General features: G+C 45.5%; 1 protein-coding gene across 2 annotated transcripts in view; it reads left to right on the top strand.

The window, feature by feature from the left end:
• Positions 1 to 24,553, top strand: part of LOC110537653 (MAP/microtubule affinity-regulating kinase 4) — a 49,405-nt gene that overhangs the window by 11,429 nt on the left and 13,423 nt on the right. For both annotated transcript variants that reach the window (XM_021623861.2, XM_021623858.2), the window contains exons 4-13: positions 11,749 to 11,797; positions 13,590 to 13,655; positions 14,277 to 14,347; positions 16,086 to 16,142; positions 19,493 to 19,729; positions 20,233 to 20,352; positions 22,369 to 22,468; positions 22,737 to 22,846; positions 23,117 to 23,300; positions 23,626 to 23,852. In XM_021623861.2, the coding sequence (XP_021479536.2) occupies positions 11,749 to 11,797; positions 13,590 to 13,655; positions 14,277 to 14,347; positions 16,086 to 16,142; positions 19,493 to 19,729; positions 20,233 to 20,352; positions 22,369 to 22,468; positions 22,737 to 22,846; positions 23,117 to 23,300; positions 23,626 to 23,852 (1,221 nt within the window). The remainder of the gene's footprint in view (positions 1 to 11,748; positions 11,798 to 13,589; positions 13,656 to 14,276; positions 14,348 to 16,085; positions 16,143 to 19,492; positions 19,730 to 20,232; positions 20,353 to 22,368; positions 22,469 to 22,736; positions 22,847 to 23,116; positions 23,301 to 23,625; positions 23,853 to 24,553) is intronic.

Raw genomic sequence — 24,553 nt, 5'->3', positions numbered from 1 at the left:
TGTGGATTAATGACATCGACATGAGTCAGGATCAGGATTTGAGTCTCTATGAGCTCCTAGTGTCATCATAGTGAGTTTGATTCCTGCTGGGGCCACCCATACTGAAATGTCTGCACGCATGACTGTATGTCACTTTGGATAAAAATATTTTTCTAAATGGCATACAGTCCTCACCATACTGTATGTATTTAGGCAGTGAAGCAATTTTTTATTATTTTGTCTCTATACTCCAGTATTTTGGATTTGAGATGAAAATACAATTTTGTAGCTCTGAGCCTCTACTTTTATCCAATATACAAAACACCATTCAAAATTCATGAGACCGAATCGAGCCACTCGGTCACAATTTACAGTATGTTGCAGTAAAAAGTTTCAGAGAATGTGGATGTTGACAATACCAAAAATTACTGTATTACATACAGTTTTCCATTATAGTGTATTATAGTTGAATATTTGGCCCCATGTTTGGTCCCATATCCATTGCACACAATGACTGCGTAAAGCTTGTGACTCTGCAAACTCATTGGAAGTACACTGCTCAAAAAAATAAAGGGAACACTTAAACAACACAATGTAACTCCAAGTAAATCACACTTCTGTGAAATCAAACTGTCCACTTAGGAAGCAACACTGATTGACAATACATTTCACATGCTGTTGTGCAAATGGAATAGACAACAGGTGGAAATTATAGGCAATTAGCAAGACACCCCCAATAAAGGAGTGGTTCTGCAGGTGGTGACCACAGACCACTTCTCAGTTCCTATGCTTCCTGGCTGATGTTTTGGTCACTTTTGAATGCTGGCGGTGCTTTCACTCTAGTGGTAGCATGAGACGAAGTCTTCAACCCACACAAGTGGCTCAGGTAGTGCAGCTCATCCAGAATGGAACATCAATTCGAGCTGTGGCAAGAAGGTTTGCTGTGTATGTCAGCGTAGTGTCCAGAGCATGAAAGCGCTACCAGGAGACAGGCCAGTACATCAGGAGACGTGGAGGAGGCCTTAGGAGGGAAACAACCCAACAGCAGGACCGCTACCTCCGCCTTTGTGCAAGGAGGAGCAGGAGGAGCACTGCCAGAGCCCTGCAAAATGACCTCCAGCAGGCGACAAATGTTCTTGTGTCTGCTCAAACGGTCAGAAACAGACTCCATGAGGGTGGTATGAGGGCCCGACATCAACAGGTGGGGGTTGTGCTTACAGCCCAACACCGTGCAGGACGTTTGGCATTTGCCAGAGAACACCAAGTTTGGCAAATTCACCACTGACTCCCTGTGCTCTTCACAGATGAAAGCAGGTTCACACTGAGCACATGTGACAGACGTGACAGAGTCTGGAGAAGCCGTGGAGAACGTTCTGCTGCCTGCAACATCCTCCAGCATGACCGGTTTGGCGGTGGGTCAGTCATGGTGTGGGGTGGCATTTCTTTGGGGGGCCACACAGCACTCCATGTGCTCGCCAGAGGTAGCCTGACTGCCATTAGATACCGAGATGAGATCCTCAGACCCATTGTGAGACCATATGCTGGTGCGGTTGGCCCTGGGTTCCTCCTAATGCAAGACAATGCTAGACCTCATGTGGCTGGAGTGTGTAAGCAGTTCCTGCAAGAGGAAGGCATTGATGCTATGGACTGGCCCGCCCGTTCCCCAGACCTGAATCCAATTGAGCACATCTGGGACATCATGTCTCGCTCCATCCACCAACGCCACGTTGCACCACAGACTGTCCAGGAGTTGGCGGATGCTTTAGTCCAGGTCTGGGAGGAGATCCCTCAGGAGACCATCCGCCACCTCATCAGGAGCATGCCCAGGCGTTGCAGGGAGGTCATACAGGCACGTGGAGGCCACACACACTACTGAGCCTCATTTTGACTTGTTTTAAGGACATTACATCAAAGTTGGATCAGCCTGTAGTGTCATGTTGTCTTGTCTCTGTCCTTTCCCTTCACCCTGTCTCCCTCTGCTGGTCGTTGTTATGTTACCTTTTCTCCCCCTCTTTTCCCCAGCTGTGCCTTGTCTCCTCCTAATTACCCATTCACCCCGTTCCCCACCTGTTCCCTTTTTCCCTCTGATTAGGTCCCTATATCTCTCTCTGTTTCTGCTCCTGTCCTTGTCGGATTCTTGTTTGTTTGTTTGTGTGTCTCATGCCTGAACCAGACTATCATCGTGTGTGCTGCAACCTTGTCCTGTCCTGTCGGAATCTACCTGTCCATCTGAGCCCACGTATGTTCGTCATTAAAGTACTCTGTTTGTTAATTCGCTTTTGGGTCCTCATTCACGCACCATAACAGAAGAATCCGACCAAGAATGGACCCAGCGACTTCGGATCCTCTCCACTCAGCCGTCGAGATCCAGGGAGCGATGCTAGGCAGACACGAGCAGGAATTGTCTGCTGCTCGACATGCCGTTGAGACCCTGGCCACCCAAGTCTCCAACCTCACAGAACAGGTTCACCATCTCCGCCTCGATCCACCGGCCACTTCCAGGGCTTTCGAATCTCCGGAGCCCAGAATCAATAACCCGCCGTGTTACTCTGGGGAGCCCACTGAATGCCGCTCGTTCCTCACCCAGTGTGATATTGTGTTTTCTCTCCAGCCCAACACTTACGCCAGGAGCACTGCTCGTGTCGCCTACGTCATATCTCTCCTTACTGGACGGGCTCGTGAGTGGGGCACGGCAATCTGGGAGGCAAGGGCTGAGTGTACTAACCAGTATCAGGACTTTAAGGAGGAGATGATACGGGTTTTTGATCGATCTGTTTTTGGGGAGGAGGCTTCCAGGGCCCTGTCTTCCCTATGTCAAGGCAATCGATCCATAACAGACTACTCTATTGAGTTTCGCACTCTTGCTGCCTCCAGTGGCTGGAACGAGCCGGCTTTGCTCGCTCGTCTTCTGGAGGGTCTCCGCGCAGAGGTAAAGGATGAGATTCTCTCCCGGGAGGTTCCTTCCAGCGTGGATTCCTTGATTGAACTCGCTATTCGCATTGAGCGACGGGTTGATCTTCGTCACCGAGCTCGTGGAAAGGAGCTCGCGTTCTCCGTTGCCCCCCTCTCCGCATCACTACCATCTTCCTCTGCCGGCTCGGGAGCTGAGCCTATGCAGCTGGGAGGTATCCGCATCTCGACTAAGGAGAGGGAACGGAGAATCACCAACCGCCTCTGTCTCTATTGCGGTTCTGCTGGTCATTTTGTCACTTCATGTCCAGTAAAAGCCAGAGCTCATCAGTAAGCGGAGGGCTACTGGTGAGCGCTACTACTCCTGTCTCTCCTTCAAGATCCTGCACTACCTTGTCGGTCCATCTACGCTGGACCGGTTCGTCAGCTTCCTGCAGTGCCTTAATAGACTCTGGGGCGGAGGGCTGTTTTATGGACGAGACCTGGGCTCGGGAACATGACATTCCTCTCAGACAGTTAAGGGAGTCCACGGCCTTGTTCGCCCTGGATGGTAGTCCTCTCCCCAGGATTCAGCGTGAGACGCTACCTTTAACCCTCACTGTTTCTGGTAATCATAGCGAAACCATTTCTTTTTTGATTTTTCGTTCACCTTTTACACCTGTTGTTTTGGGCCATCCCTGGCTAGTTTGTCATAATCCTTCCATTAATTGGTCTAGTAATTCTATCCTCTCCTGGAACGTCTCTTGTCATGTGAAATGTTTAATGTCTGCTATCCCTCCTGTTTCCTCTGTCTCTTCTTCACAGGAGGAGCCTGGTGATTTGACAGGGGTGCCGGAGGAATATCACGATCTGCGCACGGTGTTCAGTCGGTCCAGGGCCACCTCTCTTCCTCCACACCGGTCGTATGATTGTAGTATTGATCTCCTTCCGGGAACCACTCCCCCCCGGGGTAGACTATACTCTCTGTCGGCTCCCGAACGTAAGGCTCTCGAGGATTATTTGTCTGTAGCTCTTGACGCCGGTACCATAGTCCCCTCCTCCTCTCCCGCCGGAGCGGGGTTTTTTTTTGTCAAGAAGAAGGACGGGTCTCTGCGCCCCTGCATAGATTATCGAGGGCTGAATGACATAACAGTTAAGAATCGTTATCCGCTTCCTCTTATGTCTTCAGCCTTCGAGATCCTGCAGGGAGCCAGGTTTTTCACTAAGTTGGACCTTCGTAACGCTTACCATCTCGTGCGCATCAGGGAGGGGGACGAGTGGAAGACGGCGTTTAACACTCCGTTAGGGCACTTTGAATACCGGGTTCTTCCTTTCGGCCTCGCTAACGCTCCAGCTGTCTTTCAGGCATTAGTCAATGATGTCCTGAGAGACATGCTGAACATCTTTGTTTTCGTTTACCTTGACGATATCCTGATTTTTTCACCGTCACTCCAGATTCATCTTCAGCACGTTCGACGTGTCCTCCAGCGCCTTTTAGAGAATTGTCTTTTTGTGAAGGCTGAGAAGTGCACTTTTCATGCCTCCTCCGTCACATTTCTCGGTTCTGTTATTTCCGCTGAAGGCATTAAGATGGATCCCGCTAAGGTCCAAGCTGTCATTGATTGGCCCGCTCCTAAGTCACGCGTCGAGCTGCAGCGCTTTCTCGGCTTCGCGAACTTCTATCGTCGTTTCATCCGTAATTTCGGTCAGGTGGCAGCTCCTCTCACAGCCCTTACTTCTGTCAAGACGTGCTTTAAGTGGTCCGTTTCCGCCCAGGGAGCTTTTGATCTCCTCAAGAATCGTTTTACATCCGCTCCTATCCTTGTTACACCTGACGTCTCTAGACAGTTCGTTGTCGAGGTTGACGCGTCAGAGGTGGGCGTGGGAGCCATTCTTTCTCAGCGCTCCCTCTCTGACGACAAGGTCCACCCATGCGCGTATTTTTCTCATCGCCTGTCCCCGTCGGAACGTAACTATGATGTGGGAGACCGCGAACTGCTCGCCATCCGGTTAGCCCTAGGCGAATGGCGACAGTGGTTGGAGGGGGCGACCGTTCCTTTTGTCGTTTGGACTGACCATAGGAACCTTGAGTACATCCGTTCTGCCAAACGACTTAATGCGCGTCAGGCGCGTTGGGCGCTGTTTTTCGCTCGTTTCGAGTTCGTGATTTCTTATCGTCCGGGCTCTAAGAACACCAAGCCTGATGCTTTATCTCGTCTCTTCAGTTCTTCAGTAGCCTCCACTGACCCCGAGGGGATTCTCCCTGAGGGGCGTGTTGTCGGGTTGACTGTCTGGGGAATTGAGAGGCAGGTAAAGCAAGCGCTCACTCACACTCCGTCGCCGCGCGCTTGTCCTAGGAACCTTCTTTTCGTTCCCGTTCCTACTCGTCTGGCCGTTCTTCAGTGGGCTCACTCTGCCAAGTTAGCCGGCCACCCTGGCGTTCGGGGTACGCTTGCTTCCATTCGCCAGCGTTTTTGGTGGCCCACCCGGGAGCATGACATGCGTCGTTTCGTGGCTGCTTGTTCGGTCTGCGCGCAGACTAAGTCCGGTAACTCCCCTCCTGCCGGCCGTCTCAGGCCGCTTCCCATTCCCTCTCGACCGTGGTCTCACATCGCCTTAGATTTTGTCACCGGACTGCCTTCGTCAGCGGGGAAGACTGTTATTCTTACGGTTGTCGACAGGTTCTCTAAGGCGGCTCATTTTATTCCCCTTGCTAAGCTTCCTTCTGCTAAAGAGACGGCACAAATCATCATCGAGAATGTTTTCAGAATTCATGGCCTTCCGTCAGACGTCGTTTCGGACAGAGGTCCGCAATTCACGTCTCAATTTTGGAGGGAGTTTTGCCGTTTGATTGGGGCTTCCGTCAGTCTCTCTTCCGGCTTTCACCCCCAGTCTAACGGTCAAGCAGAACGGGCCAATCAGACTATTGGTCGCATCTTACGCAGTCTTTCTTTTCGCAACCCTGCGTCTTGGTCAGAACAGCTCCCCTGGGCAGAATACGCCCACAACTCGCTTCCTTCGTCTGCGACAGGGCTATCTCCTTTTCAGAGTAGCCTCGGGTACCAGCCTCCGCTGTTCTCATCTCAGTTCGCCGAGTCCAGCGTCCCCTCCGCTCAGGCTTTTGTCCAACGTTGCGAGCGCACCTGGAAGAGGGTCAGGTCTGCACTTTGCCGTTATAGGGCGCAGACTGTGAGAGCTGCTAATAAGCGTAGAACTAAGAGTCCTAGATATTGTCGCGGTCAGAGAGTTTGGCTCTCCACTCAGAACCTTCCCCTTAAGACCGCTTCTCGCAAGTTGACCCCGCGGTTCATTGGTCCGTTCCGTATTTCTCAAATCATTAACCCTGTCGCAGTGCGACTTCTTCTGCCGCGATATCTTCGTCGCGTCCACCCGGTCTTCCATGTCTCCTGTGTCAAGCCCGTTCTTCGCGCCCCCGCTCGTCTTCCCCCCCCCCCCCCCCATCCTTGTCGAGGGCGCACCCATCTACAGGGTCCGTAGGATTTTGGACATGCGTCCTCGGGGCCGTGGTCATCAGTACCTAGTAGATTGGGAGGGGTACGGTCCTGAGGAGAGGAGTTGGGTTCCCTCTCGGGACGTGCTGGACCGTGCGCTGATCGATGATTTCCTCCGTTGCCGCCAGGCTTCCTCCTCGAGTGCGCCAGGAGGCGCTCGGTGAGTGGGGGGGTACTGTCATGTTGTCTTGTCTCTGTCCTTTCCCTTCACCCTGTCTCCCTCTGCTGGTCGTTGTTATGTTACCTTTTCTCCCCCTCTTTTCCCCAGCTGTGCCTTGTCTCCTCCTAATTACCCATTCACCCCGTTCCCCACCTGTTCCCTTTTTCCCTCTGATTAGGTCCCTATATCTCTCTCTGTTTCTGCTCCTGTCCTTGTCGGATTCTTGTTTGTTTGTTTGTGTGTCTCATGCCTGAACCAGACTATCATCGTGTGTGCTGCAACCTTGTCCTGTCCTGTCGGAATCTACCTGTCCATCTGAGCCCACGTATGTTCGTCATTAAAGTACTCTGTTTGTTAATTCGCTTTTGGGTCCTCATTCACGCACCATAACATGTAGTGTGGTTTTCCACTTTAATTTTGAGTGTGACTCCAAATCCAGACCTCCATGGGTTGATACATTTGTTTTCCATTGATAATTTTTGTGTGATTTTGTTGTCAGCACATTCAACTATGTAAAGAAAAAAGTACAGCCACAGCTTTTGCAGAGCAAGGGGAACAACTACTTCAAGGTCTCAGAGCGAGTGACGTCAACGATTGAAACGCTATTAGAGCGCACCCCGATAACTAGCTAGCTATTTCACACCGGTTACACATAGGCTTCATTAATGCCATTCAGACTTGAAGTTGATACAACAACTATGATAGCTGAGGTTCATAGATAGGTTCTAAACTAATATTCATACCAAACGTTTTAGGGTCCATACACAGATCAGCTACATACTGTAGCTAGCTACACATCCATAGTCATGCAGTTATTTTTATCCTCCACTACACAATAAGCAAGTAAATACTTAGCTATGTTGCAAGGCAAGCTTACACAATTGTGCATTCAATTTGCAGTAAATGCTTTAGCTAGATAGATTCTTTACATCCACTGTTTCACAAGACGACAGCCTGGTTTGCTGGTTTTCTCAGGAGTCCCTAAAACATTAAACAACACGAATTACAAATTCATTCTCCCAACACTAGCTAGCTGGCTAATGTTAGCTAGTCAGATAACTTGCTAAATAGCGATTTTCGTAAATTAACTTTATGACAAATATGCACAAACCTTTTTCTCTACATTAACTAGGCGGCAGGGTAGGCTAGTGGTTAGAGCGTTGGACTAGTAACCGGAGCTGGTAAACCCCCGAGCTGGCAAGGTACACTGTTCCTAGGCCGTCATTGAAAATAAGAATTTGTTCTTAACTGACTTGCCTAGTTAAATAAAGGTTATAAAAAAAACTAACATATTCCTCTAAATTGTACATTTTGTTAGCCAGCTTTGCCCAAGGACGGGTGACTCGCGTCAAATATCGTCATTGAAACCACTCAATATGTTTGGTCATATAAAAACCTTGGGACCCAAATGCATAATGAGTGCTCTAACTTCCCCTTGTGGTGGTCTGGAGCAATGAAGTCGTGACGCTGGGTAGCTCTAAGTCCCGCGGTGCAAGCTCACAACTTTTAATGGAGGAACCACTGTATATATTTACAATTGTGTGCCTTTGTTGTCTCTCTGTTGATATCGCCGGTCTGTCTAGGGTGTAATTCGAAAGAAAGTCTGTGGTTTTGTCTGTTAGAATGTATCTTCCAGACATTCTATGGTCGTTGGATATGGAAATGTTCTTTTAGAATGGATTTTTTTGAAGTGCCACCCGGTGGTTCTTGGTCGAGGTTACTAGAATAGATACTTCGGTTCGAGTTTCCTAGGCTAACCGTATTTAAACAGACTGAATGTTCCTGTGTAGTCTTCTTCACTCGAGAGTTTGAGGTTCTTACCATTTCCTGGTATTGTAGTCTTTAAACCATTTCTCAGCCATGTAGCCACCGCTTCACGCTGTCTGGTCTATATTTAAATTGCCAACCATTCCAACATGTAGCTACAGTGCCTGGCTCTCTGGTCTAATGTACATTTTGTCAGAAGTGGGTTTTATTCTCTTTGGGAAAAGGGGGGCGTTCCATGACCCGACGTAACATCTGTGCTCACGTGGGTGTGGCCAATGACTTGGCTAAGACTTCATATAAAAAACAATTATATCATTTAGAAGGCTAACATCACATTACATCTTCTCACAAATAGTTTCATGTTTAATCATATCAGCAACATTTTGATGTGAATCTGATCACTGGGAATACACATTCAGAGATACAGTTATGTTCTTATACTGTCCTTCATGGGATCCCAAAACACAACTGATCTGACATAATTGTTCTTCAACCACTCCAACCGTTTGGTTGTATTGGCGGGAGGACTCCCTTTGTTCTACAGAGGTTCTCTCCCTGGCAATTGAAATGTACAAACTATGGCAAAAGGGGACGACAAGTGGATAAGAGGCAAGCAGTAATTTTGATTAATTAATGAGCGAGCTAAGATGGACGTAGTCAATATAACTATTTGTTCAGCACTTTTGAAATGTACATCGACAGAATTCAGAACAAGGGCCATTTTTACAGTGTTCTCCCTGTACAACAAGTCAGAACTGTAGGATAAATAAAGGGGGCATGTAAGCAGACAATGAAAGCTCTTACAATATTCAATGATTTAATTTCTCTAAAACAGGTTATAGGCTACATGTGCACCACCAAGTCAGAGCAGTAGGCAAAATTAAAAGGGGAAAATATACCAAATGATTAGGGTGAGGCACATGTACCTAAAATCTATCTACATTTCTTAAAAAGCTATGGCTATGTTTGGACAATTCCCTAATAAAATATAATGGTCAGAAGATTGAAGTGAGGGCCTCCCGAGTGGCACAGAGGTCTAAGGCACTGCATCGCAGGGCGTGAGGCGTCACTACAGACCCAGGTTCAATCCCAGGCTGTGTCGCAGCCAGCCGTGACCTGGAGACTCATGAGGCTATGCACATTTGGCCCAGCATCGGAGGTTTTGGCCAGCCTGGATGCCCTTGTCCCATCGCACTCTAGCGACTCCTTGTGGCGGGCTGGGCGCATGCACCCTGACTTCGGTTGCCAGTTGTCCTCCGACACATTGGTGCACATTGGTGCGGGTTAAGCGAACAGTGTGTCAAGAAGCAGCGCGGCTTGGCAGGGTCGTGTTTCAGAGGACGCATGGTTCTCGACATTCACCTCTCCCGAATCCATATAGGAGTTGCAGTAATGGGACAAGACTGTAACTATCAATTCAGATAGCATAAAAAAAGAAGATTGAAATTACATTTGTATAAAAGTTTGGTAACTTCGTATAATGTTACATCAACATTATTACACAAATTTACTGGATTTTTTCATGTTTGTTGTTATTGGTGTTATTAGGAATCCATCACCATTAGCTGAATATTGTTTTTTTAACAACTCCAACATTTTATTGCAGAAGTATGTTCAAGGAACTTTATTAGAACCATCATGTTATAATGTCACACTATAACTTTATGAGGAATAATCCCTCCTGGTTTTTATGGGTGTTTGAATAACATATCCATCAACATTAGCAGAATGTTCCCGTAACCACTTATATTGCTCCCGCATTTTGTTGCGGCAGTATGTTTAAAGAACATTACCGGAACATTGTGTTATTATTTTCCCTGTTAACCTAAAGACAACCTTAAGTAAATGTTCTGTGGTAACATCTGATCAACATTTTAGTGAATGTTAGGAGAACATTCCAATAATATTTCATTAAAAACATGAATAAAAGTAATAATTGTTAGCGAAAACATTCTTTGAATGGGATTTTATCATCCTAATGATAAAAACTAGAACTTAATGAGAATCTTAGGAAATGTTCTGGGAATGTTCCCCGGTTTGCTGTGTAGATACATAAAGTGCTTTTCGTGGCTTAATGGTAAAACCGATATGAAAATACCCTCAAATAAAAAGTGGCATAATGTACTGTCTCCTCATAATTTGATCTCAAATGCAAAATGCTATAATGAGTAAAGTAAAAAAAAATAAAAAATGTAGCTTCACTCTCCATATGGTGAGGAATGTATTATGTTATACATATAATCTATAAGGCTTTAAATTATGACTCCTACTATCTTATAACATTTGGACCTATTCCCTTTCGTTTTGATCTGTTGTACATTTTATCTCTTTGAGGACATACAGTATAGGATCATTCAAATTGATGATCTTTCGTCTGGCCACTGTCTAGGTTCTAATTCATGGCTACTATGTCTTTCCCTTGAGTTACAATGTTCTTGCCTGGATGGCATGTCTTTCCAGGATCTGTGATCATATGCAGGCCTATGCCTTCATTCATAAATCCTTCTCAATTCTCTCGCTTATCTTCGATTGGGCGACTGTGCGAGAGAGGACACTGATTGGGTGGCTGCATGAGACCAAACAATGTGATTGGGCCATTGTCAGAGAAAACACTTGCTATCTATTGGATTGGGCCTAGATTGCCAAAAGAGGGCCGGGATTGGGTAGGGACAGGGGAGAGCGCTCTACAATTGGCCAGCGATGATAGCAGGTTACTTTACATACCTGTGGTCTAGAGAAAATCCTCAATACAGAAAACATGAAAGAGCCCATATTAGCATAACCTGGCCTGCTATGCAGTCTCACAAGATGGGTATACAACTGACCAAATCCAATGTATCTGTAAATTCACCCTATATGCTGTTTGTTAGTAGTATATCAGTGACAGTAGGTCAGATGGGAGATTGTGGTAGCGATTGGGCTGGGGCGTGTTTGGTCAGTGGAATTCTGGGATTTCTTGACAACGACGACGAGACACATTGGCGTATCCCGTGATTCCCTCTGGCACAGCTGGAGAAGCAGGGTTGCTATGGCAACAGTGACGTTGGGCATTGCCAGAGGAAAAACCTGAGAAAATAAGGGATTGAATGAAGAAGGAGGAAACCGGGAGAGAGAGACATATAGAATAAGGAGAAGGATTGAAGAAAGAGGATAGAAAAGCTTATCATGCTATCTTCTTTCTGATTCTGACTAGATGACGTGGGGGAGTTGCTGCTGATTTGCAACGATGGTCTTTATGTTAAGGAGCCTTAAAGTTATTATGAGCCAGACGAATGGTTCAAATTTAATCTTCTGCTTTATGACAAAGTGTAGACCTACAGCAAATGTTGAAAAAACAAATTGTACACATTGCTATAACATCTACTATCAGTTCAAGACCCCATATTAATATATTATTTGTATTCTATTCACTTCTAACACACTTCCTTCTACGTTTCACAGCTCTTTCGAGAGGTTCGGATAATGAAAGGTTTAAATCATCCAAACATAGGTAAGGGCCTACATTTAAGAATCTGTTATACAGTGCATTCGGAAAGTATTCAGACCCCTTGACTTTTTCCATATTTTGTGATGTTACAGCCTTATTCTAAAATTGATTAAATTAATTTGTTAATCTACACACAATACCCCATAATGACAAAGCAAAAATGGGTTTTGAGACATTTTGGCAAATGTATTAAAAATCACAAACAGAAGTACCTTATTTACATAAGTATTCAGACCTTTTGCTATGAGACTCAAAATGGAGCTCAGGTAGATCCTGTTTCCATTGATCATCCTTGAGATGTTTCTACAACTTGATTGGAGTCCACCTGTGTTAAATTAAATGGATTGGACATGATTTGGAAAGGCACACACCTGTCTATATAAAGGTCCCACAGTTGACAGTGCATGTCAGAGCAAACACATAGCCATGAGGTCAAAGGAATTGTCCGTAGAGCTCAGAGACAGGTTTGTGTCAAGGCACAGATCTGGGGAAGGGTACCAAAACATTTCTGCAGCATTGAAGGTCCCCAAGAACACAGTGGCCTCCATCATTCTTAAATGGAACCACCAAGATTCTTCCTAGAGCTGGCCGCCTGGCCAAACTGAGCAATCGGGGGAGAAGGGCCTTGATCAAGGGGGTAATCAAGAACCCAATGGTCACTCTGACAGAGCCCCAGAGTTGCTCTGTGGAGATGGGAGATCCTTCCAGAAGGACAACCATCTCTGCAGCACTCCACCAATCAGACCTTTACGGTAGAGTGGCCAGACAGAAGCCACTCCTCAGTTAAAGGCACATGACATACCCAAGAAGACTCGAGGCTGTAATCGCGGCTGAAGGTGCTTGAACAAAGTACTGAGTAAAGGGTCTGAATACTTATGTAAATGTGATATTTCTGTTTTTTTTATTTTATAAATTTGCAAACATTTCTGAAAACCTGTTTTTGCTTTGTCATTATGGGGTATTGTTTGTAGATTGATTAGGTAAGAAAACAATTTCATCAATTTTAGAATAAGGCTGTAATGTAACAAAATGTGAAAAAAGTCAATGGGCCTGAATACTTTCTCAATACACTTTATGTAAGTATGTGTGTGTTTGTGCGTGCGTACGTACGTGTGTTCTTGCGTGTGAGTGTGTGTGCATGTGTGTGTTTGTTTATGTTGATATGTTGCAGTTTTTGCTCCTGGCACCTGCTACCATACCCCGTTCAAAGGCACTCAAATATTTTGTCTTGCCCATTCACCCTCTGAATGGCACACATGCACAATCCATGTCTTAATTGTCTCAAGGATTAAAAATCCTACTTTAACCTGTCTCCTCCCCTTCATTTACACTGATTGACGTGGATTTAACAAATCACATCAATAAGTGATCATGGCTTTCATCTGGATTCAGCTGGTCAGTTTATGTCATGGAAAGAGCAGGTGATCTTAATGTTTGTATACTAGTGTAATAACATGTGTAGTCTAAATGGTCCATTCCTGTCTCATCTACCCAGATGGCAGGCTTTTGTCTAAGCCTCTCACTGTGTTTAATAGACTGATACACTACACTACTTGCACATACAGTAGCTAGCTACAGTAGGCCCAGGGTTGGGGATAGAGGGCCCAGGATTGGGTTGGCAAGGGGGGTAGGGAACAGGATTTTCTAAAGATGAAAAAAAATTAATGCCATTAGACAAGACCGGCGTCATGCACCACTGTATTTAGCAGGCCGAGACAGAGATTTGTGTTTTTTAATGAAAGGGGATTTTATTAATTTATTCTTTTTAATCTGATTTTATTTTTGCCTACTACAGTGCAGCTGTTCGAAGTGATTGAGACGGATAAGACCCTTTATCTAATCATGGAGTATGCCAGTGGAGGTGGGTGCATCTGCCTTCCTGTCTGTTTCAATAGACTTAGCTACTGTCTCTCCGTAATGGCTGATTAGCTTGTGTTTGATTAACAGGGGGAAAAGTATAAATAAACCAATGGAGATTACTCAAAATCACAACCTAATGCAACGGTTGTACATTACGTACTCCTACTGTATGTGTATGTAAACACAACATAATGTTGCATATTTTACCTTTGGTGTTCTATGAAATTATATGATAAATGTAAGGGGGAGTGTGGTAATAGGCTTATAGCTTAGGACTGGGGTTTTAGTGGCCAGGGAAAATATTTCTACCAGCATGAAATGTCATTGGGATAGAATATAGGAGGCAGCAGGCCACAGCCCCACAGTCTCTGTCATGACAACATTACTGTTAGGCCTTTGATATTAGCTACTGGAAACATATTAGTTTAATAACTGTTAATGATGGTTGGAAATACAGAATATTCTAAGAATAAAATATGGAGTACAATACGAGTACAGTACGAGTAGAATATGGAGCCAGGAAAGTGTTTAAGCAAGATTGAGTGTACATTATAATGCATTGAAACATATTTTGTCACATATCTCCTTCATCATCATGTTGACCACTCTTCTTTTTTTTCAGGTGAAGTGTTTGACTACCTCGTATCTCATGGGAGAATGAAGGAGATTGAAGCCAGAGCCAAATTTCGGCAGGTATGACGACCACTGTGCCTCACACACCTGTAGGCCGTCTATACTGCCTATCTGTCTGTCTGTTTGTCTGTCTATCTGTCTTTGTCTAGTTGACTGTCTGGCTGGCCGCTAAACTTTCTATCTGTGTCCGTCTGTACATCTCTGTCTTGTCTGCCGCTCTGTTTGTCTTTCTGTCTTTCTTTTCCATTTGGCTTGCTAGCTGACTGGCTGCCTGCTAACCTGTCTGTCTGGCTGCCTGCTAACCTGTCTGTCTGTCTGTCTGTCTGTCTGTCTGTCTGTCTGTCTGTCTGTCTGTCTGTCTGTCTGTCTGTCTGTCTATGTACAGTTGAAGTCGGAAGGTTACATACACCTTAGCCAAATACATTTAAACTCAGTTTTTCCACATTTCCTGACATTTAATCATAGTAAAAATTCCCTGCCTTAGGTCAGTTAGGATCACCACCTTCTTTTAAGAATGTGAAATGTCAGAATAATATCAGAGAGAATGATGTATTTCAGCTTTTATTTCTTTCATCACATTCCCGGTGGGTCAGAAGTTTACATACAATCAAATAGTATTTGGTAGCATTGACTTTAAATTGTTTAAATTGGGTCAAACATTTCGGGTAGCCTTCCACGAGCTTCCCGCAATAAGTTGGGTACATTTTGGCCCATTCCTCCAGACAGAGCTGGTGTAACTGAGTCAGGTTTGTAGGCCTCCTTGCTCGCACACGCTTTTCAGTTCTGCCCACAAATGTTCTATAGGATTGAGGTCAGGGCTTTGTGATGGCCACCCCAATACCTTGACTTTGTTGTCCTTATGCCATTTTGCCACAACTTTGGAAGTATGCTTGGGGTCATTGTCCATTTGGAAGACCCATTTGCGACCAAGCTTTAACTGATGTCTTGAGATGTTGCTTCAATATATCCACATCATTTTACTTCCTCATGATGCAGTGGCTTCTTCCTTGCTGAGTGGCCTTTCAGGTTATGTGGATATAGGACTCGTTTTACTCTTTATATAGATACTTTTGTACCTGTTTCCTCCAGAATCTTCACAAGGTCCTTTGCTGTTGTTCTGGGATTAATTTGCACTTTTCGCACAAAAGTACGTCCATCACTAGGAGAAAGAACGCTTCTTCTTCCTGAGCGGAATGACGGCTGCATGGTCCCATGGTGATTTATACTTGCGTACTATTGTTTGTACAGATGAATGTGGTACCTTGAGGCGTTTGGAAATTGCTCCCAAGGATGAACCAGGTCTTGGCTGATTTCTTTTGATTTTGCCATTTTTCCCAGCAAAGAGGCACTGAGTTTGAAGGTAGGCCTTGAAATACATCCACAGGTACACCTCCAATTGACTCAAATTGACTCAAATGATGTCAATTAGCCTATCAGAAGCTTCTAAAGCCATGACTTCATTTTCTGGAATTTTCCAAGCTGTTTAAAGGCACAGTCAACTTAGTGTATGTGAACTTCTGACCCACTGGAATTGTGATACAGTGAATTCTAAGTTAAATTATCTGTCTGTAAACAATTGCTGGAAAATGACTTGTGTCGTGCACAAAGTAGATGTCTTAATCAACTTGCCAAAAATATTGTTCGTTAACAAGACATTTGTGGAGTGGTTGAAAAACAAGTTTTAATGAGTAGAACCTAAGTGTATGTAAACTTCCGACTTCAACTGTATGTCTTTGTGTCTATTTGTCTGTTTGTCTGTCAGTCCGTCTGTCTACTAACCTGTCTCTCTGTCCTCCAGATCGTGTCTGCTGTCCACTACTGCCACATGAAGAACATTGTCCACCGAGACTTGAAGGTAAGAATGAGGACATTCTATAGAGCTTGATTGAAAAGCTTGTAAACTCACTTTTGAGACAATGGCCTTTGAATGTTTTGGTATCTAGTGAAGAGCTATTTTGTTGTCTATACCCATTCAGCACCATTCACACCCTCTTAAGCTTTAGCCCCACCCATCTCGTTTAGCTCTCGGTGCGTTCAGAGCGCACACTTGACTCTCTGGTTGATTATTTGTTTACCTCTGGATAACATGGAAATATCCTAACCAGTTCTGCTGGCAACAATTTCATTACGCTTTTTTGCAGACGTTTACTGACACCGGCCTTAAGACATGTAGCTAGCTAGCTAGGTAAACAATGAACCTAGCTAGGTTAACAACGTGTAAGATCACACACATCACGTAACGTTAGCCAACGAGCCAGCCAGTTAAAGTTAGCTAGTTAAACAACAATGAACATAGTGCCAAGCTAACGTTAACAGTACACAATAGCTTGAAATGAAACCACTTTCTGTCAAAATTAGAAATGTGTAATATCTGAAAATGTAGCTAGCTGACGCTAGACTATCCTACCTGTATACATCATCATACATGATGGACGCGTCTCCCTGTCATGGATACCATGCCACGGTTGCCCTTAGTTTGAAGATGTAATCCAGAGGCAAGGGTTTTCTCCATTTCTTTAGCTATCATACTCTAATTCCACTGATTTCAAAACTTGAAAGTGGAGAGCAACACTTATGCAGCTCCACTACACAATAAAACATTTTAAAGCCACGTTCGACAGGATTACCAACACAGACTGACCAGCTAAATAGACACAAGCCTTCTATATGGCAGACCAATCGGAACTCCTCTCTCGGGATGTCCAGCCCGCTCATTATCTCAGCCAATCATTACTAGTGGGAAGGTTTCTGACTTTTTCTGTGGCATGGCTTAACCAATAAGGCTCGTAATGTAACAATTTTATTTGTATTTACAGATGGCATACAAGTTTGTTATCAAGGCACATGAAAGTTAACATATTCCAGAAGGCATTTCTACCAAAAAACACATTTTGATAAAAATAAACGTTAAAATGGCTCTCCTGTGAAGTCGTGACTTGCGATATACGCCTAGTTTCCTGAAACGGGTCACATTTAGCAGACACTCTTATCCAGAGCTACTTACAGTTAGTGCATTCATCTTATAATAGCTAGGTGGGACAAACACATATCTAATGGCGAAAGTTAAAACTGCCAAAAATGCAGTCAAAGAGGGGAATAATTGTCAATGAATTAAAAAAAAGGTTTTAATAGAGGCATACTAAGACAAAATAAATGTGTGTGTGTAAACAATAACACATGAGTGCAGCAAATTAAGACATTTATTAAAATGAGGGAAGTGAGTGTTAAACAAATAACTATGCAAATGAGGAAAAGCTTTGCGCAATAAGGAAATATACACCTGGCTCAACTAGAAGTGTGTCTCTACTAAGCGACTGTTGTGTTCCGTGATTTAAGCAAATAAACGCCTAGGCTATTAATTGAAGTTTTACAGGTATTGTGATTATTATTGGATATTTACATCCTTGAACATAAACACAGACAGACGGAATGTGAGTCACTTCTTCTCCCAGTGTTTCCGATGTACTTATCTATAATACACTGCTCAAAAAAATAAAGGGAACACTTAAACAACACAATGTAACTCCAAGTCAATCACACTTCTGTGAAATCAAACTGTCTACTTAGGAAGCAAGACTGATTGACAATAAATTTCACATGCTGTTGTGCAAATGGAATAGACAACAGGTGGAAATTATAGGCAATTAGCAAGACACCCCCAATAAAGGAGTGGTTCTGCAGGTGGTGACCACAGACCACTTCTCAGTTCCTATGCTTCCTGGCTGATGTTTTGGTCACTTTTGAATGCTGGCGGTGCTTTCACTCTAGTGGTAGCATGAGACGGAGTCTACAAACCGCACAAGAGGCTCAGGTAGTGCAGCTCATCCAGGATGGCACATCAATGCGAGCTGTGGCAAGAAGGTTTGCTGTGTCTGTCAGCGTAGTGTCCAGAGCATGGAGGCGCTACCAGGAGACAGGCCAGTACATCAGGAGACGTGGAGGAGGCCGTAGGAGGGAAACAACCCAGCAGCAGGACCGCTACCTCCGCCAAGGAGGAGCAGGAGGAGCACTACCAGAGCCCTGCAAAATGACCTCTAGCAGGCCACAAATGTGCATGTGTCTGCTCAAACGGTCAGAAACAGACTCCATGAGGGTGGTATGAGGGCCCGACATCCACAGGTGGGGGTTGTGCTTACAGCCCAACACCGTGCAGGACATTTGGCATTTGCCAGAGAACACCAAGATTGGCAAATTTGCCACTGGCGCCCTGTGCTCTTCACAGATGAAAGCAGGTTCACACTGAGCACATGTGACAGACGTGACAGTCTGGAGACGCCGTGGAGAACGTTCTGCTGCCTGCAACATCCTCCAGCATGACCGGTTTGGTGGTGGGTCAGTCATGGTGTGGGGTGGCATTTCTTTGGGGGGCCGCACAGCCCTCCATGTGCTCGCCAGAGGTAGCCTGACTGCCATTACGTACCGAGATGAGATCCTCAGACCCCTTGTGAGACCATATGCTGGTGCGGTTGGCCCTGGGTTCCTCCTAATGCAAGACAATGCTAGACCTCATGTGGCTGGAGTGTGTAAGCAGTTCCTGCAAGAGGAAGGCATTGATGCTATGGACTGGCCCGCCCGTTCCCCAGACCTGAATCCAATTGAGCACATCTGGGACATCACGTCTCGCTCCATCCACCATTGCACCACAGACTGTCCAGGAGTTGGCGGATGCTTTAGTCCAGGTCTGGGAGGAGATCCCTCAGGAGACCATCCGCCACCTCATCAGGAGCATGCCCAGGCGTTGCAGGGAGGTCATACAGGCACGTGGAGGCCACACACACTACTGAGCCTCATTTTGACTTGTTTTAAGGACATTACATCAAAGTTGGATCAGCCTGTAGTGTGGTTTTCCACTTTCATTTTGAGTGTGACTCCAAATCCAGACCTCCATGGGTTGATACATTTGTTTTCCATTGATAATTTTTGTGTGATTTTGTTGTCAGCACATTCAACTATGTAAAGAAAAAAGTATTTAATAAGAATATTTCATTCATTCAGATCTAGGATGTGTTATTTTAGTGTTCCCTTTTTCTTTTGAGCAGTGTATATCCTATAGCCTAAAATCCAATATGACATGCTCTCTTTCTCCCCCTCCATCTCCTCCCTTCATCCCTCCATCCCTTTCCTCCATGCCTTCTTTCACCCCTCCCTCCTTCTCTTCCTACCCTTACCCTACCCTCTCCCTATCCTCCCCCGTCCCTTCTCCAGGCCGAAAATCTCCTGCTGGATGCCAACGCCAACATCAAAATTGCCGACTTCGGCTTCAGCAACGAGTTCACACTGGGCAACAAGCTGGACACGTTCTGTGGCTCTCCACCCTACGCCGCCCCGGAACTGTTCCAGGGGAAGAAATACGACGGGCCCGAGGTGGATGTCTGGAGCCTGGGGGTCATACTGTACACGCTGGTGTCAGGATCGCTGCCCTTCGACGGGCAGAACCTCAAGGTGTGTGTTTGTTAGAGGTGGACGTCTGGCGTCTGGGAGACATGCTGTGTACGCTGTATACGCGTGTGTGGGGAGAGGTGGGGGCAGTGTGTCTGTGTGGCTGGTAATCCGAATGCTTCCTAGGTTATAGCGTTGTGCAGAGTACTTTTAGTGTCCAATGGGTGTCTTATTTCTACTGTACTATATGTCTGTGTTGGTATGTGTCTGGGTTGGCCTGTTGTGTTTGATGTGTGTTTGACAATTTCTGTTTTCATATGTATTTGGTGTGCTTGACAACACATGTTTGGTGTGTGCTTGCAATGTGTTTTTGATCTGTGTTTGACAGTGTAGGTGTAGTGTGTGTTCGTCGTGTGCTTAAAAACATGTGTGTTTGTCACTGCCCACAGGAGCTGCGTGAGCACTTCCTGAGGGAAAAGTTTCTTGTGCCTTTCTACATGTCCACCGACACTAACCCTTAACCTCTGACCTTTACCTTGACCTCTCCTCTCCATCGCATCCTATAGGAGCTTCGTGAGCGCGTCCTGAGGGGAAAGTATCGCGTGCCCTTCTACATGTCCACCGACTGCGAGGGGATCTTACGCCGGTTCCTGGTGCTCAACCCTACCAAGCGCTGCACCCTAGATGTGAGGAGGACCAACCCCCCAACACCAATGCCTGATTCACACTATAGGATCAAATCAAATCAAATCAAATTTATTTATATAGCCCTTCGTACATCAGCTGATGTCTCAAAGTGCTGTACAGAAACCCAGCCTAAAACCCCAAACAGCAAGCAATGCAGGTGTAGAAGCACGGTGGCTAGGAAAAACTCCCTAGAAAGGCCAAAACCTAGGAAGAAACCTAGAGAGGAACCAGGCTATGTGGGGTGGCCAGTCCTCTTCTGGCTGTGCCGGGTGGAGATTATAACAAAACATGGTCAAGATGTTCAAATGTTCATAAATGACCAGCATGGTCGAATAATAATAAGGCAGAACAGTTGAAACTGGAGCAGCAGCACAGTCAGGTGGACTGGGGACAGCAAGGAGTCATCATGTCAGGTATTCCTGGGGCATAGTCCTAGGGCTCAGGTCCTCCGAGAGAGAGAAAGAAAGAGAGAATTAGAGAGAGCATATGTGGGATGGCCAGTCCTCTTCTGGCTGTGCTGGGTGGAGATTATAACAGAACATGGCCAAGATGTTCAAATGTTCATAAATGACCAGCATGGTCGAATAATAATAAGGCAGAACAGTTGAAACTGGAGCAGCAGCACAGCCAGGTGGACTGGGGACAGCAAGGAGTCATCATGTCAGGTAGTCCTGGGGCATGGTCCTAGGGCTCAGGTCCTCCGAGAGAGAGAAAGAGAGAAGGAGAGAATTAGAGAACGCACACTTAGATTCACACAGGACACCAAATAGGACAGGAGAAGTACTCCAGATATAACAAACTGACCCTAGCCCCCCGACACATAAACTACTGCAGCATAAATACTGGAGGCTGAGACAGGAGGGGTCAGGAGACACTGTGGCCCACTCCGAGGACACCCCCGGACAGGGCCAAACAGGAAGGATATAACCAGGACCATATATAGGACCATCCCAAACCGTACTGATCTGGCTTGGATATTTTCTTTTCACATTGACCTTTGCTACGTAGATTCAGCAATTATAGTGGATTCGTAACCATGCCATCCCAGTACAGCTCGGTTTGGCTTGTCTCAGTAGTGTAAAAAGGGAATAATAACAGCAGTATATGTCACACACTAATAGCCCAACATGTAATAAAGCACCAAACCACCATAACATGAATATCACCTACATCCCCAACACCCCAACACACACACACACACACACACACACACACACACACACACACACACACACACACACATACATCAAATACAATTTTCCACACCAAATCAAATCAAATTGGAGTAATCAAGGTGACAGACAGTGACACATTTAATACCATCTTGCACACTCTTGCCTGCATCCAACTGATCTGGGGCTTAATCAGTCCAAACAGTTGCAAAACATTCTGTGTGACAGGTAAAATAATAATAAGAAAAAACATGAGAAAATATAGCTACCTCTCTCTCTTTGCTCCTCCTTATACTTTGAAGAAATTAATTTGTTCAAAACTGTTCAAGTGTTGTCTTTCTCTCTCTTTGAGTCAACTACTTACCACACGTCATACACTACATTGCTAGCTAGCTGTAGCTTATGCTTTCAGTACTAGATTCATTCTATGATAGGTTGGAGGACGTTCTCCAGAAGTCATCATAATTACTTTGTAAGTCTATGGAAGGGGGTGAGAACCATTGTATTGATGTCAATGTACCCAGAGGAGGACGGAAAATAGTATCCTCTAGCTACACAAGGATGCTAACCTAGAGGGTGTTGTTGAGGCTACCGTAGACCTTCATTACAAAACAGTGTTTTAATCAGTTATTTGGTGACGTGAATATATTTAGTATAGTTTTATCTAAAACCAATTCTCTATTTTTAGGATTTCTAGGATGTTCCTCCCCTTCCTCCTCTGAGGAGCCTCCACTGACACACACACACACACACACACACACACACAATCACACACACAATCACACATGCACACACAATTTCCAACTTTACTTTCTAACATTGAATCTTGTTGTGATGCCACAGCAAGTCATGAAGGACAAGTGGATAAATGCAGGGTATGATGAGGATTCCCTGAAGCCCCATATAGAGCCTGTCGAGGACTACAGTGACACTAGTCGCATAGGTGAGCTAGCTATGTTCAGGCCACTGGGTTGCCATCCACCATTTTGGCTCTAAGGGCAATGTGTTACTCTTTCATTTTGGCTCTCATGACATCTTTAGACAGTTCATTTCATGCCGATTTGACATTCTCATGAAACATATTTCAGATATATGTATCTTTAAGTCCTAGTTGAAATCTGTTCCTGAAATTCAGCAGGAACATTAGCTTAAAATTATTTCCAAAATGTCTGCCTTCTTTTTCCTCATCTCCCCTCATTTGTGGTCCTCAGAGGTGATGGTGGGGATGGGCTTCACTCCAGAGGAGATCAAGGACGCTCTGCTCAACCAGAAGTACAATGAGGTTACCGCCACTTATCTACTGCTGGGCCTCAAGAACGAGGTGAGATGTCTGGGACTGACCACCAGATGGCAGCACAAGATATCAATGATCTATTATACAGAAATACACAGCAAGCCCTAGTAATCAGTATGTATGCTTGAATTAGGTACGAATGTGTTTAACAAAATAGGTATTTTGATATTTATATAGCCATATTATGTGAATTTGATGAAAAACAGCATACCGGTACACAGAATGCCACAATGCTCTTGGTGGCTCCATATTCAGTCCATGCAGCAGGCTAAAAGGAGGTGGTTTTCTTGGTAACAGGATGGCAGCGAGTCTCGTTTGGCCAGTACCCTGTCCTTGGCACGGATCCGGCCCAGCCCCATCACCAATGGGACCAACAAACACTCCTCAGCCACTGCAGGCTCCTCTTCCTCCTCTTCCTCGCATAGCAAGACCCAGCGCAGCACCTCCACCTATCACAGGCAGCGGCGGCACAGTGACTTCTGTGAGAGTTCTACTGTGCATTCTACTGTATATTTCACTGTACCTTCTACTGTATCCTCTCGTCTACTCTAACCCTAACCCTTCTACTGTAGATTTCACTGTACTCTACCTTTCCTCACCTGGTCTCATATCTGCCCCATATACTCAGCTCCTGTCCTGGCCACTGACTAAGTGTGTGTATGGGTGCGTGCGTGCATGCGCATATGTGTCTTTGTCCGTGCCTGTGTACACACAAGTGTATATGTGTGCCTGCCTGTGTGTGCATGTGTGTAAATATATGTCTCTGTGTCTGTGTGACAGTGTTAACATGTGTGGTCGCCCCTCAGGTGGGCCCTCCATGCCCGTCATGCACCCCAAGCGGAGCCCCACCAGCACGGGTGACCGGGAGCTGCGGGAGGGGCGCATGCCACCGCGTAAGGCCAGCTGCAGTGTGATGGGCAGTCGCTCGCTGCCCCCCTCCAGCCCCATGGTCAGCAGTGCTAATAATCCCAACAAGTCAGAGATCCCTGACCGCCGCAAGGAGATGACGGCCACCACAGTGAGAAACAGTGAGGTAGGAATGGTGGGTTGGGAGGGGGGGGGGGGGGGGGAGTTAAAAGGGCTGCATTTGAAATGGAACTCTATTCCCCAGTGGAGGCTGCTGAGGGGAGGACGGCTCATAATAATGTCCGGAACGGCGCAAATTGAATGGCATCAACCATTCCACTCATCCCGCTCCAGCCATTACCACGAGCCCGTCCTCCCCGATTAAGGTTCCACCAATCTCCTGTGCTATTTCCTAAGTAGTGCATTACTATACAGAGAATAGGGTGCCATTTAGGATGCGGCCTAGCAAAGATTTATGTTTCAAGCTCTGTGTTTGAAATGGCCCCTTGTTCCCTAAGTCAGTGCTCACCAGCCTTTTCTGAGTCAAGATCACTATCTGAGTCAAAATGCAAGCTGAGCTCTGCCTCTCAGATTTAATTTAAAGATGACTTTAAAAAGCCTCCGCTCTTCCTCCCTCCTGTTACAAAAGGAAACACATTTTTCCAGCAGATGATGAAACTCAAGTCGCACTGCATTATTTCTGCCTCATGTACACATTCATGTTGTTACACCTATGACCAAAGAAAGTGAAATATTCGTTGGTATTGAAAAAGACACAAGCCGCTAATAATAACAAGGCAAGCTTATCGGAACACTTTCCTATACTCAATCATTGCAGCTGTAGTGCTTGTTGTAACGTGAGTGGAAGTAGAGAGAACACGCATCTTA

This window comes from Oncorhynchus mykiss, chromosome 12, assembly GCF_013265735.2.
Source record: "Oncorhynchus mykiss isolate Arlee chromosome 12, USDA_OmykA_1.1, whole genome shotgun sequence".
Classification (NCBI taxonomy): Eukaryota; Metazoa; Chordata; class Actinopteri; order Salmoniformes; family Salmonidae; genus Oncorhynchus; species Oncorhynchus mykiss.
The sequence above is the reverse complement of the archived record's forward strand: the minus strand, read 5'-3'. Positions and strand labels throughout refer to the sequence as shown.